We start from the raw sequence: 22,800 nt of genomic DNA on the forward strand, positions 1-22,800 counted from the left end.
CTATTGCATTGTTAGTAAACACACAACCCTCACATTAACCAGCAGAGCAGCTCATTTAGCAAGAGTGCACTGATTACTGACACACAACCTACCTTGTGAGGCCCAGTAACCCTTGGCACATACTGAACTGAATAGGTCTTGTTTTTGTCACTGGATGGTGTTATCTTCGCCTAAGAGAAAACACATCCATCGTTGAGCTGTGCCTATGCACACCAGCCTAAGACTTTTCTGGGTAGTGTTTGATACTGCAAACTATTTCCAGAGTCAGCAACGTCAGAGACACATTTCTATGGGAACAGGGATCCTTGCTACCTCCCCATCTCACATGGAAAAAATCCCATTGGTTTTGCCTTTACATGAGACGAAACAAGCTACTTTCTCCCCACTCCAGCCCTCTCCCTTGCTGTTAATTGCTCTGCTAAGGCAGGCCAAAACTGAGGAGACGTTAAGTCCAACATACAGCTGTATTTTTCTGGAATGTTGTAACATGATCAAGTGGAGTACTTGGATGAGAAGTTTCTATAAACATTAAAACCCAGCATTTTAACTCAAAATGATTCATGGCATCTAAATAGCTGCTTTAGCCATTCTTGCAGAATGAGTAAGGGCAGACAGTGATTTAGTGATGTGTGTTATCTAAAAGCGTGTCAGAATGTACTTGGCCAGTCAAGCTAAAGCACTGCAACTACTGGACATTGGAGTTGTGTTGCTTAGTTGCAGATAGTGAAAATTTTTTCAAGTTCATCCAGTAAGGCAATTATGAGGAAAAGCTTGAGGCTTGTGCTTTTGATAGATGGTATTTTGCAACTTCTTTTTAGATTACTTATCTGTTAAGACCTCATTTATGAAAGATGGAGGTTACTGGAAAAACTTCATCATTCAGACCAGCTTTATGTTTTCCACACAAAATATTTAACATACATACCTCCTCCCTGTTTCCTTCTGGATCCTCTATGAAGACCATCAGGTCTCCCTGCCCAGCACTGATGGTGTCTACTGTGAAGATGGCAGGCTGCTTCACCATGTTCCCATGAGGCTCAATCCCTGCAAGGCAAACGCAGAGTGGCACATCAGCTGTTGCTACGAAACCTAAAAGGTAGTTTGGAGGCTACCCGCAAGCTGTCCAACTCATCCTCCTACACTAGCCCCCAGCACCAGCCTTCCTCAGGCTGCTGTGAGATGCCTGTTCACCATCTGCCCAGAGATTCATGCTCACAGTAGCCCCCACTCTTACCATTACAGGCATTCTTCAACATTGGTTGTATCATTGGCACTCATCTCAGAATCTCTGGCAGAGTCAGGAACCCAACTGGCTTCTGGTTTTGAGTCAAAGCAAGTTACCCTGTTTGCCTGAGCAATGTACTGAAGGTCTTGCCCACAGCTGGTGAGTGCCTGGCAGCTCACTGTCATCACCGGCAGCGTGTAGGGTACGTGCAGTGGTTGCTCTTTAGGAGCTGCTCTGCTTCATGCAGCTAAACGCTGCACCAGTGCTGCAGTGCAGGAATGGCAACCAGGGAGGCAGGAAAGAAATTTTGGGAAGCCTTTGGTAAAGGCATTACCCTAGAGCCAAGAGTGAAAGACTTACTTAAGCAAGACACTTCTTACCTATACTGTCCCATTTTACTCCATTTTCAGAACTCCGCTGTACAGACACTGCTCAGATTCATTATTCTTTGAAAGCTGCTCAAACTACTTTGCCATAGTGAACACTGTACAAACAGCACGCAGGAACCTCTTTAAGCCACGAAAATCCTCCAATTCAGTGCCACTTCCACTTAACTCTTAATCAGTTTCCTTATTCCTCAGCACAGGGCCTGCTACAGCACGCATTTACCAGCAGGGTTTCATCATCTCCCTATACTTAGCCCCAGGTCATGACACCTGTCACGGCGGTGTCAGACTGAGTGGGCGGAAGAACTTCCCAAAGTTGTTGGTTCCGGACTAGCCCAAACATATATACCCTTCCTTCCAAGGGAATTACTCCTCAGCTTATTCATAAAACTGTGGGTCCATAGCACAATTAGTGGAAAGTGCAACGTCTGATAGATTATAAAGGAAGTGGTTGTGAACAACAGAATTCCTGAACTTGTTTATCTTCAGAAAACAATAACTTGAGAGCAATGCAAGGAAGATCATGTTTTTGCTAGGAAATCTGAGCATTCTGATAAGGTGTTAACAACTGACATATTCATTCTTTCAAACTAAGCCCTAGATTGTCATCTAGCTTAAACAGCTATAAATTCGCTCTGCGTATCTTCAGTCCACCGCACAAGAATTAGGATATGGTATTCAAGTTAAGTATCCCTCTTTCTGCAAGCTCAACGAGAAGGATAGCTTATCCTCAGAAGACAGCTTCAGACACAGCACTTTCTTAACCTACATTTCGTCTTCTAGATTTTACCCTCCCCTCAGAGATCTGCTTTCACTGGGTAAATGAGAACTGCTGGTGCATCAGCGATGATCTGCACAACTCTGTACAGCCCCTCTCCAGGCTCACTTCACATTGGGTCTACACAGGGCTACCCTCAGAGCAAGCCACCACAATGTCCAGGGTGTGATGTGCTACAATGAAGACTCATGTTGGGAGGTTATGAGCAACTTACATGGAAAAGCAATAATAAAAAAGCTAAGACTGAGCAACTTCACGCTTGACAGTCACCTTTTTCTGGAAGCATGAAGACCTGTTACTCATCTGTCCAAAAGACTCTGCCCAGCTGGGCAGTGAGCCCCTTGCTGCTGGAGTTGCCTTTTGGTTCTGACATATGTTAGCAGTCAGAATTGTCATTTGCATTTAGTGATTCCATTTCAGCAATTAACTTTGGGAATCTTTCAAGAAGAGCTGCTCACCCTTTATAACTTCCATTACGATGACTCCAGAGCACTGTATGCACAAAAGTAGACAACAAAATAATTCCAGTTTTTGAAGGAATATGAACATGACTAAAGCCACACTTGCCAGACTGAGGCAGGTTGTTCAATCATTTACACAGTAAGTGAAGTATAGTAGTCTATGTATTTTGGGTCTGACAAATGTGTCTACGTATTGTGGTTTGCTGTGGAAGGCATCAACAAAGGACTTTAACCCCAAGAGGAACAAGTACTAACCCACTTCAGACTACAGTGACTGCTCTTCAGTGCAGAGATAACATCCATGTCCATTCATTCCACTAGTTAAGTTTCAATAGAAAATGAAGTTGGAAAAAAGCCCAAGAAAAACAAGAAAAAAAAATAAGGAAAGTTTTGTTTCTTTCCACTACACTCTTGTACACTCAATTTTGAACCCCAAGAATTCTAAAAATCTTGAAGGACCAACAGCCGCCCCCAGAGTTTAAAAAAACAGATAGAACAGAGAACTAAGTGTAATGCAGAAGTAATGTCTTGCTACACACCAAGCACATTAAAGGTAAAAATCTGTTATTCATTTAATTGTGATTGTATTCCACTCTAGAGTAGAACCACATCAGAAGTTACAGGAATTATCCATTTAAAAGGTAAGTTAAAAATATAAATGCCTATGTAGATCTACATTTGCATAAACATCTATGGACAAGTCCTTCCAATTAGCAAACACAGCCTTTACAACAAAAGCTTGGCACTATTTAATGTTTGAAGGGTTACCAACCCACCTTTGTGCATGTGCAAACAAAGTATTCACACCTACCGATCAATCCAAATAACTTGTTTAGAATTAGCTGACCCTAATACGTATCTGCCATCAAGCCTGGGAAACTGGAGACTCTGCCTCTACAGAGAGCCTGCTCAGATACACACAGATCTAAAGATGTTTTTCCTCTTATAAGGACTGTTTTATCACGAGAAGCATTCACTGCTAGATCGATGACCATCAGCAGCAATACTACTAGCTTAAATTCCACACCAAGGTTGTTTCAGCCCCGTATCATGCTACTTCTTTTCAGCTACGGACTGCAAGGCTGGCAGCTTGCAAAACAGGTTCAGAGACCTTGGGGAATTTACATGTTAGAACTAGGAGCGTCTTTTGGATTATATCCATGTATTTCTGAAACTAGGCACCACACCAAGAGTATGCAAGTGAAACTTTGAAGTCAGTTACAGTAGGTCTGGAGTTCAACATAAGCAGAAAACCCCACCCAGCTTTCTGAAGAGTTAAATGCTCTGTGCAGCTTAAGCTCACTGAGTCCTTACCTCTGCCATAAGCTCTTGCTTTCTTTGGATTCAGTTTGGGTTTTAAAGGAGCTCCTGGTTTCAGCTTGGCTTTGGGGAACTGGGACAGGTAAGTCATTACAGAGTGCTCATCCACATCAGGGTGGATAATTTCTTCAGGGGTAATAACCTGAAAGACAGCGCAATTAAGTAAATTGTACCAGTGCTTGGTTACCGTATGTCAACACAGAAACAGAGCTATGACACACAGTCTTACATTTCAAAACCCCCGCATGCTAATGCGATTTCTTACGCTTATTTTCCCTTTCATACATACAACTTCATTTATTATCTTATGGCAAGAAAATCAAGCAGCTCATTATGGTCCAAGTGTGGTTTGGGGGTTTTTTGTGCCTTGGTTATAAGGGGTTCTCAGGAGGCTATGACAAACTAAACTGTGGCAAGGCAAGACAACAGTAGCTATATTCCCCCCAAAAAGCAACACTGGCAATTCATAATCTTGTGTGCGACAGCTCTGAACTGCAGTGCCTGGAAAGTGACACTTGTGACCAGTCTGTTCTCCTGCTCCCACGATAGAAGCTGCTCCAACAGCTTCAGAGACTGCAGCGCTTTTGTCCAACTTTATCAGCATGAAAACAATCTGGTTTTCAAATACATTGTTCTCTGTTTGAAAGTCATCTTTGCAGGTGATTTCCAAAGCCAGTAAGTTTTTCTTCTTCTGGAATTCAATGCAGCAAAACAAACTCATTCCATGGGCTAAAAAGCAGGCACCACCACTACACATGCACTTTTTCCCCTACCCCACCTACATGCTGCAACACCAGCCGTCTTCAGCGGAGACACCTACACAAAATCTTACAGCCAGAGCTCTGAAACCTAATACCGCGTTTCATTACGATTTGCCCCTTCTCAGGCAATTTCACATAAGTGAACTGTAACTTTTGGAAGCATCCAAGCAACTTCACCTGATTGTCTCAATCTAAATTCAAGCCAGTTGCAAGTATAAAGCTAACCGCTGTGCTTCCCACGGGCAGCCTGCACAGCCTTACCTGCGGCACACCCAGCCAGTCGTCCGCCTGCTGCATGGCTTCCCGAGCGTTGTCAACGGGTTTCTTTGGGTCCCAGGTCTCCCAGTCAGGGCACAGGCCTGCAAGGACATTTCAGTTGTTAGGTGTTATCTGCAAAGGAGCTTCCCTAGCTGAAGAAACCACGTACAAACTCCACAGACACTTGTATTACACTGCTCTACAGAAAGATATTTGCAGAAGTAAGTAAAACAAGATGAGCACGTGCTGCTCACTGAAAATGCTTCTGAGACGACAACCAGCATCTCCATGGGCCCTTATGGCACAGACAGCAACAGACAGCTCAGAGACTCCCACCCACCTTGCCTGTCAGAGGGATGTATAGCTTTTCAGCCACGCAACTGCACTGCTTTAATTCAAGTTGGGCAAGACACCCTCCAAATTCAGCATGAATACCTCTAGCCAACCTGCATGAATACATTTAGCCAACATTTTCACTGGCTCTCCTGCAGCAAATTTGGAAAAGAAATTTTCAGCTGTTTGCCACAGCACCCCAGCTTGCATTAGATGAACACCAGGCAACTGCACTACCGAGGCTGTTTTACAAGAAGGTGAGGAAACGGCCTTTTTCACACTTCATCACATTACTCTCCTTTAGCAAGCTAAGGCTGCGCTCCTTAACACTGAAGTTTCAGGTAGCGCGCAGCTTCTGGCTGCTTTGTGCTCCCTCTGCAATCCTATTTCAGGAGAACACATGAAGCCTCCTGCTGTGCCCTGAAGTTGAAAGGCTCTTGGCACTTGCTGTGGGAACAAGTCCTTCTTACATTTAGGAGCCAGCATTTGTGCCTTTGTCCCTTGCACCCAATACAAAGCTCAGACATGGCGCCTACAATAACGCCACTGCGCATTCTGCTTTAGGCCAGTACTTCTCCCAGCCAAGTCATTTACAACTTGCTGCTTCCCACAACTGGCCTCTTTGGACTCAGGTTTTCTTGAAAGCCTCATTCCCATCTCCAGCTCAGCAGTGAAAACCTCCTCCCAAAGGAACAGCAGAGCAGCCAAGATGAGGACAGCAAGCAAGGAAAACACTGACCATCAGAGCAAAGGACTTACCTGGAGCACAGCTGTCAACAAGAGCCCCCAGTGCTTTGCCATCCTGCCAGTTTTGATTGAAGTTCGTGATTGGCAAGTAAGGGATTTTGTTCTGGATCCAGCCCAGCAGCCTCTGCTTAGGAGTCTGCTTCTTTGCATCATCATCACCTTCATCTTCCCACACTGGCATGGAAATGGAGTAGTGGAGGATAAGGGTCCATATCAGGCCAAGGATCAACTTCAAATTTCCATCAACTATGGCTTTACTATCTGGAAGACAAGAGACATACATCTGATTACTGCCCCTCCAAAAGGAAAGAGGCATGTTTTTAAAATACTGTGCCTGCACTCGTGCCCAGGTAATCAATGACGAGGCCACCCAGGTTACCACAGGCACTTGCTCAGGCCGAGACACCATTCTTCATGCCCTGCATTAGACAAGAGGAAAGAGAGGAGTCCAAAGACTCCGTGCTCTCCAGCTGTCTTGAGAGCTCAGTGCTCTCCAAGGGCAGCATGACTTGCCCTTGAAGCTTTACAAGGTTAAGCTTAGGAGAATCTGCAGTTTAAGACCTCTGGTATTTTGCATTTGGATGATAATTGCCACCTGGCATTTTTAATAGCATTTGTATCTTATGAAAGAGGCTAAACAGGATATGATGGAGTTCACAAGAGCAGCATCCCAGTCAGGGCAGAATACCCCAGGGCAAACCTAAAGCACCATTTAGGAAACTGCATTTATACAGCGCACCTCCCCACAGGCATCCATAGTTTGCATTAAAAATGGCAACAGAAAAAAGTGCTATATGATGAAGTCCAGCAAAGCCAGAGCTTGGAAAGAATAAAGTCCAGATATATCATGACCTGGCTACAAACAGCAAAGTGGGGAGTGGAAGACCCATCAGGCATCCTTTGCACCATCACACTCCCACCTGCACAAAAAGTCATCCCTTCACACCACAAATTGAGAGTTAGAAGAAAAAGAAAAGCCAGCTCTGGCAAAACCATGTCACACTCCAGCCTAGAAAAAGTTTATCACCACAGTGGCCATGCCACAGCTCTATTTTAAGACACGCCATGCAGCTGAGTTTAAGGCTGCTGGGCATCAAGATCAGATTATCCTAAGCAGCTGTCTGAAAGGGCGGGATATTTTTCTGCATCATTTTGGCTTTATGAAGTCACCTCTACAGTTCTGTGAATATTCTTGCAATTTACTTTGGTTTTAGTGAGTCACAAGTTAGATGCACTCCCTCTGAACTTGTAGCTGCTACTCAGGTTGCATTACACTTGTAACAGCTCCAGTTTGTCCCAGCTTATTCAAACCAGGGTTGTTCTGCAGTGTTTGGGGATGCCCTCAGCCCGACTGATCCTTTCATTCACAGCAACACCTTACAGCAGAGCATTTTGCTGCTCTTTCCTCCATTACAGTGACAGTTACTAAGGAAACCCCTTCTTAGTCAACAGAAGTTACAAGCAACCTGGAAGCTCTTGTCTGCTCTCCAGCTCCCAGAGCAGATGTTGGAGTAAAGACAACTACAGCAGTACAAACTCACTTTTATGCCATTGAAATAATTGTACAGGGATCTTAATGAGTCCTAGCTAGCAAAGGAAAAGTGTTCAGTACTTCAGTAGCCTTCTCCAGTTCAAATTCACACTGTTTATAGGTAGAGTCCTCCAACCCAAACCTCACCATGCCCAACATCCACCGGGCATGCCTTACTTGCTCCTCTTCAGCTATAGAGACTGCAGCAGCAACCCAATACCATCTTGGTAATATCAATACAAAAAGAGCTCCTGACTTGCAAGACAAGTCATTATACAGAATAGTGACCAAGAACAGTAAGCATGAGGGTGTTCCCTTTAACCCAATGCTCAGGCGAAGCGGTTAATATTTATGTGGTTTCACAATAGGGCAGTATGTCCTGAACAGATAATACTGTAACTTCAGACCTTGAACAGCATTTGGCCTTTCTGGATAGTCATCGTCTGGTTTCTACTCAGATTTTATTTGTATTGCATTTTCTCTAACATCAATTTTGACTAATCTTACAGGATTATGATAAGTGTCTGCCACTTAACTGCCCTCCAAGATACACAATGGATAGCTATGAGGTGATTAAGCCCCGCTGGGTTTTAATTACAGGTTCCAAGGTAAAAGTCTGCATCACGTCAGAGGTGTGTCTCCTAGCAACAACTAAACAGACAGTCCCTGCTGTTACCCATTTCCCCCCCTCTTTCCAGTTAAGCTGCAAACTGGTCAGTGGAGGGAAGATGCTCCCTTACAACCTATTAGGGTAAAGCTTTCTTGAAAGCAATGGTATCAGAGCAGAAGGAAGAAATGCATTGTACGTAAGAGAGAGACCCCAAAGCCCGCTGGCAGGCTCACCACAGCACCCGAGCTCCACAAGCCGGAATTAAGGGCTGGAGCATGTCAAAACCAGACGGCCAGTGCGAGCCCCCACCGCCCGTGCCTGCAGCACCTCCATTCCGTGCTCCCACGGCAGGACCACCCACTGACACCGTGGCGTGGGAGCACAGCACTGGCCATTGCATCCCCGCGCCAGAAACGCCTCCAAGCTTCGGTTTCAGATTTATACTGACATCGACATTTTTGCTAGAGTGGACGCAGTGATGATTTAGCGTGCTAGAAGTAAACTCATTTTAGAAAGCCATCCAGCATTCCCAGGGAGAAAAGCCAACGGGACGCAGTCACCTCGAGCACACTGCTACGTGCACTTTACTCGAGATAAGCAATGGCCCGTTTCGTATTTACGGCACATAAATAAAGCCTATATGTGGATGCGCTGCGGTTACTGCAGTAACCGGCCACGTGCTCAGAGCTTCCTCCAGCACCCCACTGCCACCTCCAAGGGCACGGCTGGGCAGTGGTCCTCGACCTGGGGAAGAAGAGCCCGTGCACAAGACAGCTTCACACTGAGAGCAGGAATATCCCATCTCACCAGCCCCATGCAAGGGAGGCCAGGCACGGGGCCGCTGCCCCGACGACAGGAAAAGGTCACCACAGGAACGGGACGGCTCTTCCTCCCTAGGGCTGGTGCCATCCCCGCGACTGCATTCCGTTAGCAAAACTAGCAAGCTCTTACAGCCTCCCGGCTTCCGGACAGGCATCTCATGAGGTAATTTCTTCCAAGCCTGCCTGTCGGAGGGCTTGCCTGCTTTCGTTTGGGGTGGGGAAGAGGGAGGGAGAAGAACTCCTGGGCAGGACAGGAGACCTTATCAGCACCCAGAGTTGCCCACACACCCTTCCCGCAGGCACCCCGCTCCCAGCTACAGGGGATCCCACCAGCAGCTCAGCTCCTGTCTGGCCTGGGCTCATGATCTCCATCACAATATAAAAGGACCCTCCAGGTTCAAGAAGAGACCAGAGACCAGCCCAAAGTAGGCCTAGCTTTCAAGTGCTGGTGTGAAACCCAGCTCCGCCCAAGTGTTCAGCCTCTCCAGAAGAGCCTCCGCTTTGGTGCTGCCGCCTTCATTAACCAACCAAAAACACTCAGTGTATTCTCTGCAAGGTCTCTCCGCCATTAAGATGCAAGTATCTGTTGACAGGTCTGACACAAGGAACACAGAGCTGGTCTGGAGAACCCCAAAACCCACTTAGTACAACCAAATTTGCAGGCATCCCCCACCACCTCCAAGTGCACACTGCCAGTTTAACATAGCCAAGATTTGGAACAGTGAAAAGAAAGTGTTTCTAATGACACTTAAGCACTAACAATCATTACTGCAGGTGCTGCCACGTACCCCAGCTCAGCTGGCTTTCCACTGGATTCTCCCCATTCCCTGGTCTGCTTCAAGACACATTTTCTGGCCATCCCAGGCTAGAAAACAGATTATATGAACAGCAGATCTTGCAACACCGCTTTCCTACTATGAACATTACTTTTGGGCATACTTACTCCTCACACAATCTATGCTTTGTAGCTTTACAGCACCTTTGAAACAACACATCTCAATTACTCCTCTGGAGCTTATAGTAAGTTTACAGCACAGAGATGCACACTTGCGGTCAGCACTTCGCAATGACAGTGCAAGCGCCCGTCCCCTCGGGGAGGCAGCTCCACCACTGGCAGCGCGAGCAGCAGCGCTTGGCATGCAGCTTCGATGAATTAGGTAGATGGGAACAAATTGTCTGCTTTCAGCTGAGATGGAGAGTGTGTGTTTACTCCATGGCACCAGGCAAGTTTCTGCAGATTGGTGCCTGAAGGAGCAGGAGCCCTCTCCACACAGGCGACAGCCGCCGATCCCTGACTTCCCACAGCTCGGAGGAAGCAAGCTGTCACGTTTCATCCGCCAAGATAATTTAGCGGGGCTGAAAGAATTCTTTACAGCACCATTGTAGACAGCTTTAACATAACCTTTTTTTGAAGAAAACGTGGTAACTGCATAACTTGTGTTATTCATGTTACAATTCCTATGTTAATACCTGCAAGATGCACTTACACGCATGCCAGAGCGCACTTGCTCACTGGTTCACTGTATGTGGTAGGAGATGCATGCTTTGGAGATCAAAGTTCCTGCAGAGCTGTCACGACACCGCACCGGCAGCGGATCAGGACACCTGCTGACGGCCATTTGACTTGCACTTTCAAAGGACAGATTTTTATGGGAAGCAGGAATGAAGCAGGAATCCAGGCCACAGGACCTCCCACCTGCTCCAGACCAATACTTGAGAGGACTTCAGCTCAACTGGAAGCACAGACAACCAACTTTAGAAGTGCCATCTAGAACAGCCACAGGGTGAGGGTTTTGGAGGGTTTTTTTTGTTGTTTGGGTTTTTTTGTTGGGTTGTAGGTTTGTGTTTTGGGTTTGTTTTTTTTTCCATCCATTAGAACTAAGACTTTTTGGGCTGTTACATGCAAGTCCTCCTGACACTCAGCTGCAGACTCCGAATTTTTGAATGCTGTTAGGTGACCACTTTCAGACGGTCTGCAAGTTATCATGGCTAGACACACAGTCCTCAACCAGCAAGAAGCAGACAAAGCAGAAACATTCAAGTTCTACACTGTTCAATGGGCATTTTAACTTCAGTTACCCTAACTCTAACACGTTTTCCTCCTCTAGAAGGACCCAATGGCAATCCGACATGAACAAAACAGCGACCGCCATGAAGCAAGATGCACCCATCGCTCAGCTGCACGTGGGCAGAATCCATCTGCGGGGACAGGCTGTAGTCAGCCCATTGCCGAGAGGTCCCGGCGTCAGGATGCAGCTTGACAGGACCTACACGCTGACTGCTGGGGAAAACCTGCCAACGAGACTTAAGCTGTTCTGCAGAATCAACACCAGTACTGAACAAGCAACCACTCACTCTTCTGTAAAAAAAAACAAACAAAAACAAAAAACCCCACACTATATATAGCCTACAACATTAAGTTTTATGTAGGAGTATCCTGCTTCTTAGTGAGCTATTAGGATTTAAGTGGCTGCCTGGTAGCGTGAAGGAGAAAACAGACTGAACCAGAGCTCGTTTGCTTCCCCCATCACACCTCTGAGTCTAGATTGTAGTTCTTACCCTTTATTATCCTATTAACTACATGGCAACTGGCCTGAAAAATGGATTATGGCAATTCCATAGGCTGGCAGCGCACACCACCAGTCTCAGTCTTGAAAAGGAACCAAGTTTTAACTGCTCAAGCTGATTTATAATTGTTGCTCTATACTAAATATTAATATGATATGTTACACTTGGACTGTTAATATCACACTCCTTAAAGCACAGAGACAGACGTTAAAGTGCCTAGCCTTCAGCCAGCAGTGTGACTAGCCTAAGCCAGCAATGTGACCAATTTGAGACAAACGTGTATCATTTTTACAGCTTGGGCCACAAAAAACTTCCCAACCCAACCTACCAAGTGGAAGACTGCCAACACTGCAGAGCTTAGTCCTCTGTATTTGCCTATCTGCCCCACAAGCAAGTGCCAGAACTGAAACCTGGCACTGATCTGAAGCTTGCAAGTTTATCTACTCCAGTAGAGATGCCTAAACACTACCTGGAGTGTTGTGCTATAGCCAGCAGGATGGTTAAAAACTCTCACTTGCTGTTGGCTCTTTAAATAGAGCTGTCTCAGGGCCTTTAAGTCACAATATCCATGATTAAGTAAATTCAGCATCTTTTGCCTTTAACCTAAGCACTTAGGATACATTACAATTTAGTTTTAGGCATCTTCTGAGCTGCAAGAATATTTATTAGACTTACAATCCATCATCACTTCATTTCAAGCTAGTGCCGCAAGAGAAATTCCTGTTGACCTCATACATCTTTCAGAACAGCTTCACTTGTCCTTCTTGAGCTTTTTCCCCAGCCCAATGTACACCTTTTATTTCAGTCAGGTCTATACTAGAAGAAGCACTGTTTCCAGAGGGGGAAAAAAAATTCAGAAGATCTTGCAGACTGGAAATCCCCTCACTCCTCTGCTCCAAAGGGTTTCCAAGTTGCAACATGGAAAATTCCAAGCAGATTTTTGGGAAAAAGGGAAAAAAAACCTCTTCTCTGTGAGGGCTGTCGCATACTGGAACGGAAGCCCAGACTACATAAGGTCTTCATCCTCCAAAATACTCAAATTCAACTGGACACAGCCTTGAGCAACCTGACCAAGTTGAGCCTGCTCATAGTACATGGCTTGAACTATATGACCTTCATTAGGTCTCTTCAAAACTAAATTATTCTACAATTCTTTTGCTCATGTGCACACCTGCTTTGTACTCAGATTAAGGACAAGTACTACCCGAACTGTGGCAATGCTCCTTGAACTGTGCCCTACAGCAGAGCTGCAAGTCATTTTCTGCTGGACAATTAGTGGAAACAAGATAAGCTACCACAGCAGACAGCTTCCTTACTAAATTGAGCTAGTCATGCAGACTGTGCGAAGTCTTGTGAAACAAACGAAGGACTGAGAAGGCAACTTCTGAGTAGTGAATTAAAAAAAAAAAACCAAACAACCACCAAAACCAGCTTCTTGGCTGAGGCTACAGTCAACATAGCTTATTCAGAGTCTGGGCAAATTCATCTCAGAAGTTTTGCTATTAGTCTTCACACATGGAAGTTCTACCACAACAAGCACTGATCTTTGCATCCAGCTTCTGGAAAAAGTAGTCACCCTCTCCAATCCTGACATCTTCCCCATTTACAATTTTGTTCTATGCATTATGGAGGAAGAACCCAAGGTATGTCCTTAATACAAAACAAAGGAACAGTCTCAACAACAGCCCTTATTCTCTATTTCCAGACACAGGAGGAACTTTGTATAGTGCACAAGGTTCATCTCGGTTATGGATCATTTATGTATAGACTGAAGGAATTTTAAATCCTGGTATAATGAAGTTTGAGTACTTCCCCACTAATTATTCTCATTCTCACCTATTGATTAACAGCTATAGCAATTGGGGGACATAAAAATTAAGCACGCATTAGGCCTTAAGTCTTCTGCAACAGTGAAAACTCCACATTGAATGGAGCTCTTCCAAAGCCTGGCTCCACAGTGTGTGCATGCCAAACAGAGGTATGCAGATGAGAAGAGGCTGAGCAAGCTAAGGAAATTCTTTGCTGAAGCATACAGTATGTGTTCACAGACTTACTGTGCCTGCTAAAGACATTAGCTACATCCTCTGCAGGGATAATATGTCTTTAAATCAATTACACAGGTTCCTCTTGAGCTTTGAGAACATACTGCAACCATTTCCTCCAGTGACCCTTAAGCGCAGGTCCACCTCGCAGCTTCTCGGGGCTCGGCACATAGCTTGTCGCGCGGCCGCGTGCAGCCGGCTTACGCAGTGAAAGCACAGGCTGCGCCTATTGCCCAGAGCTGGCACCGGGGCGGTTGAATTCCGTCCCGTTTCGTGGATTCTAGCTGTGAGCTGCTACCCTCCAACAGCCCCGCGCTCCTCTGCGTCTCCGCTTCTCGGTGTTTGCAGTCAGTGCTGGGACCCGCAGGAGAGCTGTCCCTCAGCATCCAGCTTACCTGGATACCCGTGGGCTGTCAGCTCACCCGCTCCCAGCTCGGCTCCTGCACCACGCCAAGAGGCAGACAGTGGTCAGCTTCACTAACGAGCCGCAGGGTGTGCGTTGCCTGCAGAAGTGCATCTTCAGGAAGTGCAAGTGATACATCATGTACACAGCAGATCCACCAAGCTTTTTACGAGGTGAGTTTTTCAGATGAGGCATGCCATTTCACTGGAGGGTTGTAAGAAACGAGTGCTGATCTGGGCACAGACAGGAGGATGGGAAAAAAAAAAAAAGTTGGGTTTTTGGTTTTGGTTTGTTTTGTTGTGTGGTTTTTTGTTTGTTTTGTGGTGGTGTTTGTTGGTGGTGTTCTTTTTTCCCCAAGGGGACAGAAACCATTCTTCTCTATGCTTACCAGGGTATCCGCTTATTAAAAAGAAAAAAGTAAGATTCCTTTGTGTGACTTAGGATTTGAGATATTAAACACTACAATTCAGAGGTTTTCAATAGTTTTTGCTTTAACTGGATTTGAAACCATCCAGATCAGTCAGAGGACTCCAGGCCACTATTGCACCCATCACCCTGTACTGCCTACCGGTGCATGTTGGGCCTCTGGAAAGGATGTCTCATGAGGTGGAACAGACAACTGTAAAAATAAGGTCAAATCCAGCCCTTTCAGTGTAGGCCTGGCAAGGAAAAAAAAAAAAAAAAAAAAAAAAAAAAATCACACAGACTTTTAATACAGAAAAGAATAAAAAGAATCAAACTAGTGGAGCTCACAGGAGTGAAATACAGATTAAAGTAGCTCTGCCCAACTTCTTAATAGGCACCTGGAGCCCACTTAAGTCTCACATCCAGAAGAGAAAACCGTAACATGAAGCAAGTTTAAGTCAGCAGCATAACAACACCAACCGACCCAGCTTGTCCAAGAGAAAGTGTAAACCCAAGGGGGCTGGAAGGCGAAGTCAAGAATTTCAGTATTAGGAATTGTTCGGGTGTGGGGGGGGGGAAAAAAAAGTCAAACTGTGGGTGGCTTAGCATGAAATTGCTTAATACTTTTAGTTTGAGTACACCTAGGGTTTCTCTTGCCTTAAGAGCCATATACCAAGTTACAGATATGAGACGGTAAATGCGTGGATCCGATGCTGAAGAAAAGCGCCAGGCAGGAGGTGTTAGAGCACATCCGACTCTTGCAGCCAGTGCTCCTGGGGAGCACCTCCAGCAGGAGCTTCACGCTGCCGGGACGCGATCAGCAGCGAGCAAGGACGCGCACAGAAGAACAGGAGCCACCATCCACCCTGGCTATTTCAGACACAGCTGCTCGCTGCCAAGCAGGTCCCTGCTCCCAGCTGCGCGGCCGCGGTGCAGATACACAGCCGAGCCACACACAGGAACAGCCACGCTAATTATTTGAGATCCTTTTCAGGAGCGGGGGGAAGCAGGATGAATGTTCAGCCTTTGTACAGCAGCAAGTTTCCATGAGTGCCGCTTTGTTCGCAGCGAGCGAGCCCCTCGCCAGCTCTGCGGGGCAGCCCGCCAGCACGTCACCGCCGCGCTCTGACCCCAAAACCCCGGCTCAGCTCGTTAACCGGCACGGCCGCGCGCCCGGCCGCCGCGGGGCGGGAGGCACCATAACGCTCCCCACTCTCGTAAACCCCCGCTTCCCACCTGCGGCTCCCCGCGCCCGTGTACTGCTGATGGAGAAGCGGGCTCTGGCCGCCCTCTCGAGCGCACGGGGCCTGCTGCGGCACGCCGCCGCCCATGACATCATTGCCAAAACCAGCCTGACAAAGGGCTGTGTGAGCGCGGCCCCCCTCACGCCCAGCAAAGCACATTCCCCGCTGCTGAGCTCATCCCACCGCCCCTCCGGTGCCGGCCCCGGGAGCGGCCAGGACACCGCGGCTCCCGCTTGCCCCTGCTGGGGATGGTGGAAGCGGCCCGTGCCGCTGCCGAACGCAGTGGTTGGAGCTCGGTGCCCTCGGTCGCCAAGCTCTGCGTTTCAGGGGAGAAACGAGTGGAAGCTGGGCAGCAGAGGCAGGAACGGGCTTACAGCCCCTCCACACCTCACTGTGCAAAGGGAGCCCAAGTCCACTTGGGACATTCCTGCTCCCCACTGGTTCGGAGTTACACAGCAGCCCCCCCATCCTGCAGGACGCCATGGCTGGCAGCACTGCTATAACCAGTTGCACCAACCCTGCGGGCAACAAGCAGCTTGGGAAAGCCCCTGGAAAGGGCCAGGCACGATGGGCTCGGGCTGTGGGAAGGGCTGAAGGATTGCACCCACACCACCGCTCACCCCCACAGCCCCGGGGTCACGCGCCGCAGGAGGGAAGCGCCAGGACGCCAAAGGGACAGGGCAAGGCAAGCTGCCTGAGTGCTGATTAATCATTCGGGAACGACTTGTGAAGGAAAGTCCCTGCAGTGGGGAGGGAACATCCCAGAAAGTGGATTTCTGTTAAATGATGGAGGGAGGGGAGAAGAAAGGAGTCGTCCTGCCTTTGCCATGCTCTGCTGAGAAATGCTTGGCTCAGCTTTTGAAACCAAGTGACACAACACAAACCACCTCTCCCTCGTCTGGGCACGGGATGGGAGTGCAAGGGGAGCAATCTTACACCCAGTCTCTGCTCCCCAGGTGCCAGCACGTTTATTGCCACAGCACGGCAAGGCTTCGCCTTCCCATCAGAGCGGGCAGCTACACCCGAGTCAGCAACACCGCTACCCAATTCACAGGAGACAAGTTTCACTTTAAGACTTTAAAATTTTAGTCAAATGCAAAATTGGTTAGGCTTAGCACGAAATACCTCTCTAGGAGTCTGATAAACTCAAGGTTATTTCATGTAGGCATGCAAACAAAAAAAAACACCTCCTCACAACACAACACGTGCTTACACAACTAGAACGCCAGGCCTTGATCAGCAAGGCTGACTGACAAAAACGGCTGTAGAGTCAAATTTCTGCATGTGTAACACAACAAAACTAAGAACTGTCTGAAGCATGGCCTGTAAACCTCCTCTGCAGGATTAAGGTAATCCTAAATCTCACCAGGTCACTTCAGGTTGCATCACGGTTAAAAATCTGGGTAGTTCTTGCAAAGACGTCCCAGGAGCTGGCAGAGGCATTAGGCGACAAGTCATTAGCACTGTGGTGTATCTTACATTACTGAAGGAAGGTTACCAAGAATCAGTGCAGGGGACCAAGAGGAAGGTCCGCCCTTAGGCACCAGCATGCACTGGAGATGGAAACGGTGCAAGAGACTTGTCTGGGAAAAAAAAGCCTCAGCAAGGCCAAAGAGCAACAAATAATCCAGAGGTTTCCAGACACCAGAGTGACCTCTGCATTACTAAAGGGCGTGTTTACTCACACTGGGGGTAGGTCAAAATAGTTATAAGAAACAGCATGTAAAATCCTGCTGAGATAAATGAGCCCATTCAGATAGGGCTGTCTAACATCTTCTGTGCGGCAGACACCAGGCACGAAAGCTGCAATGGATGGAGTTTCTGAAGCCAAAACCAACACATTGGAAATTATCAGAAGTGATTACTGTTTGGGGAAATCCTTGGCCACAACATACCCCGAGATTCAATTTTTCCATCCGAGGCTAGAATTACTGTACTGACTGTGATTCACTGTGCACAGGGCTGTTCGAAGGAAATCCCCATTCATGCAGCCCAGCATGGCTCAACCCATCTCCACTCCATGTTGCAGCACTGAAGAGCTCAGGACTGGAGCATACTTTGTGGTCTGGGGTTGGTGACACATGAGAAAAATACCCTGCCTGTTACTTTAGGTATGCAAAAGATTTGTGGTTTATGTGTTTGATAGTCTCTGATTCTGAACACCTAACAGCACAGCTCCAAGCAGCTTTGTTTTGGAGCTTTTAAGCACAGATACCCTGCTACAGATGCTCTATAACCCTCTGTAGCTTAGTGACAAAAATTATTCCAGAATTTATCAACAGGCCAGCCATCTCGTTCCTACCATTTCCCCAAGAAGCAACAGGAAAGGTGATTAATCTCTAACATGCAGTTGCACCCCCACTGCAGATAAGAATGGCCGCTTTGAAAAATCTCCCTCCAACATCCGAGCCACTTCAAGAATTCATTTTGACATTCAGACATAAGTACACACTCTTAACAAACACACAGCACCAAAAGCAGCCCTCCACCCGCACACTGCCACCAGAATACATCTTGCCACCCCACTGCAATTCATCACCGCCACGACGGTGCAAAACACCTGAAATCAGCTGTGGTCTTGCCTCCAAGCTCGGGTCACCACATGGCCATGTGAGTGCCCATCGAGAGGCGGATGGCACAGTGGCACAAGCCAGGCTGCCTTGTGTAGCTGCGCACCAAGCGAGGATGTTTGGGACAGTCGCACAGTCACTACAAACATGCGCATCCCTGCGGCCCTGGCAGGCGCTGTTGCTTTTCCATGACCTCTATGAAGATGTCTTAATGCTTCTGCATGTAAGCCAACTAGATGTTAATTCTTCAGGAGCTTTCACATACAGACACCTATCCTCCCTTCCACTGGAAACCATGACTATCCCTCTCCAAGAAAGAATGCCACTTTCCTCCAGGAATGTCAATCCTTAAATAAAAAATGTTCAGTGTTGTGCAGCTGCTTCTCGAAGAAGCTTTCTCATCTTTCTGGAAAAAGCAGTGAATTCATTTGAACATATTTTCGTATACTTCTGAGCCCAGCGATAAACACACCTCCATGTGCACACAGCAGAAGGCTTGCCCCTGCACCCTTGAGATTTAAGCCCTGTGTGTTTAACATCCCACACAGGATAGCACTGTGTTTATACAGTTTCAGCTACAAGCTGCTAACATAAGGAATAGACGCTTGGCTTGAGGCCCAGGTAATTCATCCAACGGTGGCAGCCACTATCAGACAGACCTCTTTTGAGAGGAGCCTTCACAAGCAGCAGCACAGCAGTGAATCTGCAGAGGCACAGTCTACACGGGTGGTCTCCGAGCACCTTAAAGAGGACCATATGGGATTAATGGTACAGCTTGAGCACATATTAGCCACAGCTGTGACGCACGCTTGTGTGGACCATGTACCCACTCCTCCCACCCAAACTCGCTTGCTGCACAGCGAAGCTTTGCTTCCAATGTGCAAGTTTTGCATGGCCCCGAGCAGCCCACGGGACCCCGGCTCACACCAGCTGCCGCAGGCTGGCCAGCCCCAGAGCTGCTCTTCCACACCGTGGGTCCTGCGCCATGCACAAGCTCTGCTCGGGGGCCACCCTCCTGCTCTTCCCCCCACAGGCTGCCCCTACGAAGAGGCAGGAACAGTTCTGCTCATTTGACACCATCAGCATAATCCAACTTTGTCAGAAGCTGCTCAGCCACAACAGGCTCTGGCTAACAGCATTTCCAAGCTAGCCAGCACTCAGAGGGATACCACCTTTCCTCTCCAGAGGCTGGACTTAAAATCCTCCAACTAAAGGCTTCATACAAGTCTTTCCAAACTTCACAAGCTCGCAGTTCTCTCCCTAGTCTTCAGGGACAGCACTCCACCACACACATGCTGACTGAGCAGGGTGCAGGCAATTACCCAAATCCTCACCAGCTGCAAGATCTCATTTTTAATCTGCAGTCTCACATTGTTCACATTTGCAAGCCTATTGTATTTCACATTTTCAACACAACACAAAAAATAAAGCACTGGCTCTAGGGGCAATTTTGCTAGAGCTAGAATAGTTGCAGCAACATTGCAAGCTACACTGCTCTGCCAGATCTCCCATACCCCTTGCATTACCTCCCAAGTTAGGCACAGCATTAGGCCACCTCATCTGTTATAAATTCCTCCACTTCACCATGAACAGTGTTTAGTAAGCTATCACCTCTATCCAGACAGAACAAAAGCCACACAGGTGTTTGTCCTACTCCTAAATGAAGACTGAGCTCCTTTCAGCTTCTACATTTGAGCTTGAATACTTTTGCTATCCAGGTACTGCTTCAGAAGCCTCAGCTACTTTTCTTACAGGTCGAGTATGAAATATTCTGCAGCTTGTTAAAGCCTATGTTTAGTAATAAAGCCAGTTAATTAAAATACTTAAGCTTCCTCTGCCTTAGGCAGTGTTTTCAACCAATAGTTGCAGCATTCCATGTGAAGCAGTTCATTTTTCCTCCTTGCAATTAAAAGACTGTTAGATGTATGTAGTTTTCTTCAGTTATTTATCTATGTCAGAAGAGGTATTTTAGTTTTAATCACTGAACTCAGAGCTAGGCTACAAAACCACAGCAAAATTTGAAGTAGATTTGTTGAAGTAGGGTTTTATGCCACCAACTTCAGGGGTCTTCCCTGGTCAAGTCAGGGCTGTTGAGCAGAGCTTTCCACTCAGGAAAGCCCAGGCATCTTTGCTGTTGCCAGGGCCTGAACCAGCAGCTCCTCACTGGAGGCTGCTGCTGCTGGTGCTTTCACGGCAGAGCAAACCATAGGGTAGCTCCAAGCTGTTTCCTCCCAAAAAGTGGTATATTGGGATATACGCAAGCGAGGATTCTGGCAGCCATGTGGTTAATTGTCTCGGACAAGGTCTTTGCAATACCCTTGTCCAGGGGTCCCACATGCTCCTATCTCTGTAACTGCAGATGTCTGCAAGTCATTAGCGTGCTCAGTAATGCTCACTTAGCAGTCACTAATCATCCGGCATGACAGCACCAAGGGCAGGGTTGAGTGGCTCGGCTTTACTGTGGCAACGAGCTGAATGCAGAACCTCAGTTGGTGCTTCCTCACCCTACGTTTTGGGGGAGAATCTGAATCACCGGAAGGCAATCTCAGGTTTTCCCAACTTTTTTTGGGTGCAAAAACTGTAATGGGCTACCTGTGCACCACACCTCCTTCTGCACAGCTCTGGGGAGCCCCCAGGGCAAGCTGCAGCCCAGGGCCACCGGGGTCTGCAGTCACTCCTCAGCCTGATTTTGAAGCCCCTCAAGTAGACATCTCACTGGGCCTTTGGCAACCCGATTGAGCTCAATCCTCGCTCTTGCTCACTATTCAGGTTAGGTAAGGGAAATATTATTAGTACAGGAGCTGGTTTATCAACACAGAGCCAACCTCAGCCAGCCAGGGCCTTCTCGGACAGCAGCTGTACTGCGTTGTGGTGAGTTACCCTCCTCCCGTTGGCTACCCTTATCTGGTAGCGTAAGTATATAAGCTGTTCGGTTGTCCAGCACACGTGCTGCACCCTCTGTTAAGAGTGTCAAACTCACTTCAGCCAGCACTAGATACCACGGGGCTACATAACCACAAAGCATTAAGATGGCACCGCTATTAAGAGGGTCCCTTGGTCCCAGTCTAAAAGCCTCCATGTCTTTGTCCTGACATCTGACAGCCACAGTGTCCGGCACTGCCGAGCTTGGGCTGTGGCTCTGGAAGTCTCTGCCCTTTCAAGAGTCACCACAAGTTTTCCTAGCGGTCACCAGCCTAGTTTTTCTACTTCACAGCTACATTTTTACCACAAGCCTAAAGGAGTTACCAAAAGAAATAGTCCCGAGAGACAACTAAAGCTGTTTCTGTTATTATTCTTTTATTCTATTTCTACTATTTTTATAGTTTCTACTATTATTCTTTTAATTAGACCATTGATCTTGTTGAAGCAGTTACGTAAGCTATCACATACTTGCATGCAGCCACACTGTTCATCGACAGCCTGAACAAAGCTGAAACAACATGATTAGCATCCTAAGTCTTCCCACAGCCAGTACGTTAAGTCTGCTCAGACACCAACTCTTCCCCCACAGGGGAATTTGATAGCCAGCCACGTCTGAGCAAGTGACAACTGCTCAGAGCACCACAGCAACAAGCAGCAACTCCAGAAAGCAGCAGCTCTGCAGGAGCATCCAGGTGTTGGAGCAGGCTCAAAGGCACCTGGGCTTTGGATTAGTTGGGAGACCAACAAGCAGACTTATTCTGAGCCTTGCAGAGAGAAGGAAACCCTGCAGACATTCAGTGTCTAGCTATAAAGGTGAAGTAACACTCGGTATCTTGCACCATCAAGATAAGAGTTTGATACCAACTTTGTTCTAGCAAGCCAGTGTTCCCCATCCTGTAGTGAGGATCAAAAGCAGTCAGGTTAATCCAAGATGTGTCTCACACCGTGACAGATACACAGTGTATTTGTCACACCGCCAGTGCCCAGCCAGGGAGACGCATCAAGAGACAAATGCAGGACTCCGCACATGCCTCCAAATCAGGCTCTCGGCTCCTGTGGTCTGAGGCCAGAGAGACCTGCTACTACCACTCACTTTATTAAATAAAGGGGGGATCTGCACAAAGGTGAAGGTCACCTCCAGGACATACTTGTCAGTGTTTTAGCCTTGAGACCTCAACGAGCTCCGAGACCCGCCTTACCAGTGTTCGCCTGTGGGAAGTCCAGTAAAACCATGCTGCACCTACTGCTGCAAGGTTGTTGTGAGAAAAGGCAATGTAAAACAGTTAATTATACCAATTAAAGGAAGCACAGATAGAGCACGCCAGTATCTAGCCGAGGGGAACAGTATTTCCTCTTCTGTGTTTGAATAACCTTCAGATGCACATGTCACGGGTGTTTGCTCAGAGCAGCTCCGC

General features: G+C 47.3%; 1 protein-coding gene across 3 annotated transcripts in view; it reads right to left on the minus strand.

Moving 5' to 3' along the window:
* Positions 1-22,800, minus strand: part of FLNB (filamin B) — a gene marked incomplete at its 3' end in the record, with an annotated part of 72,921 nt that overhangs the window by 40,953 nt on the left and 9,168 nt on the right. For all 3 annotated transcript variants that reach the window (XM_082004495.1, XM_082004494.1, XM_082004493.1), the window contains exons 2-6: positions 6,282-6,530; positions 5,193-5,290; positions 4,165-4,312; positions 926-1,044; positions 93-170 (exon numbers count right to left, since the gene is read on the minus strand). In XM_082004495.1, coding sequence (XP_081860621.1) covers positions 93-170; positions 926-1,044; positions 4,165-4,312; positions 5,193-5,290; positions 6,282-6,530 — 692 coding nt within the window. The remainder of the gene's footprint in view (positions 1-92; positions 171-925; positions 1,045-4,164; positions 4,313-5,192; positions 5,291-6,281; positions 6,531-22,800) is intronic.

Source organism: Phaethon aethereus, assembly GCF_964289735.1.
Source record: "Phaethon aethereus genome assembly, chromosome: 11".
NCBI classification, from domain to species: Eukaryota; Metazoa; Chordata; class Aves; order Phaethontiformes; family Phaethontidae; genus Phaethon; species Phaethon aethereus.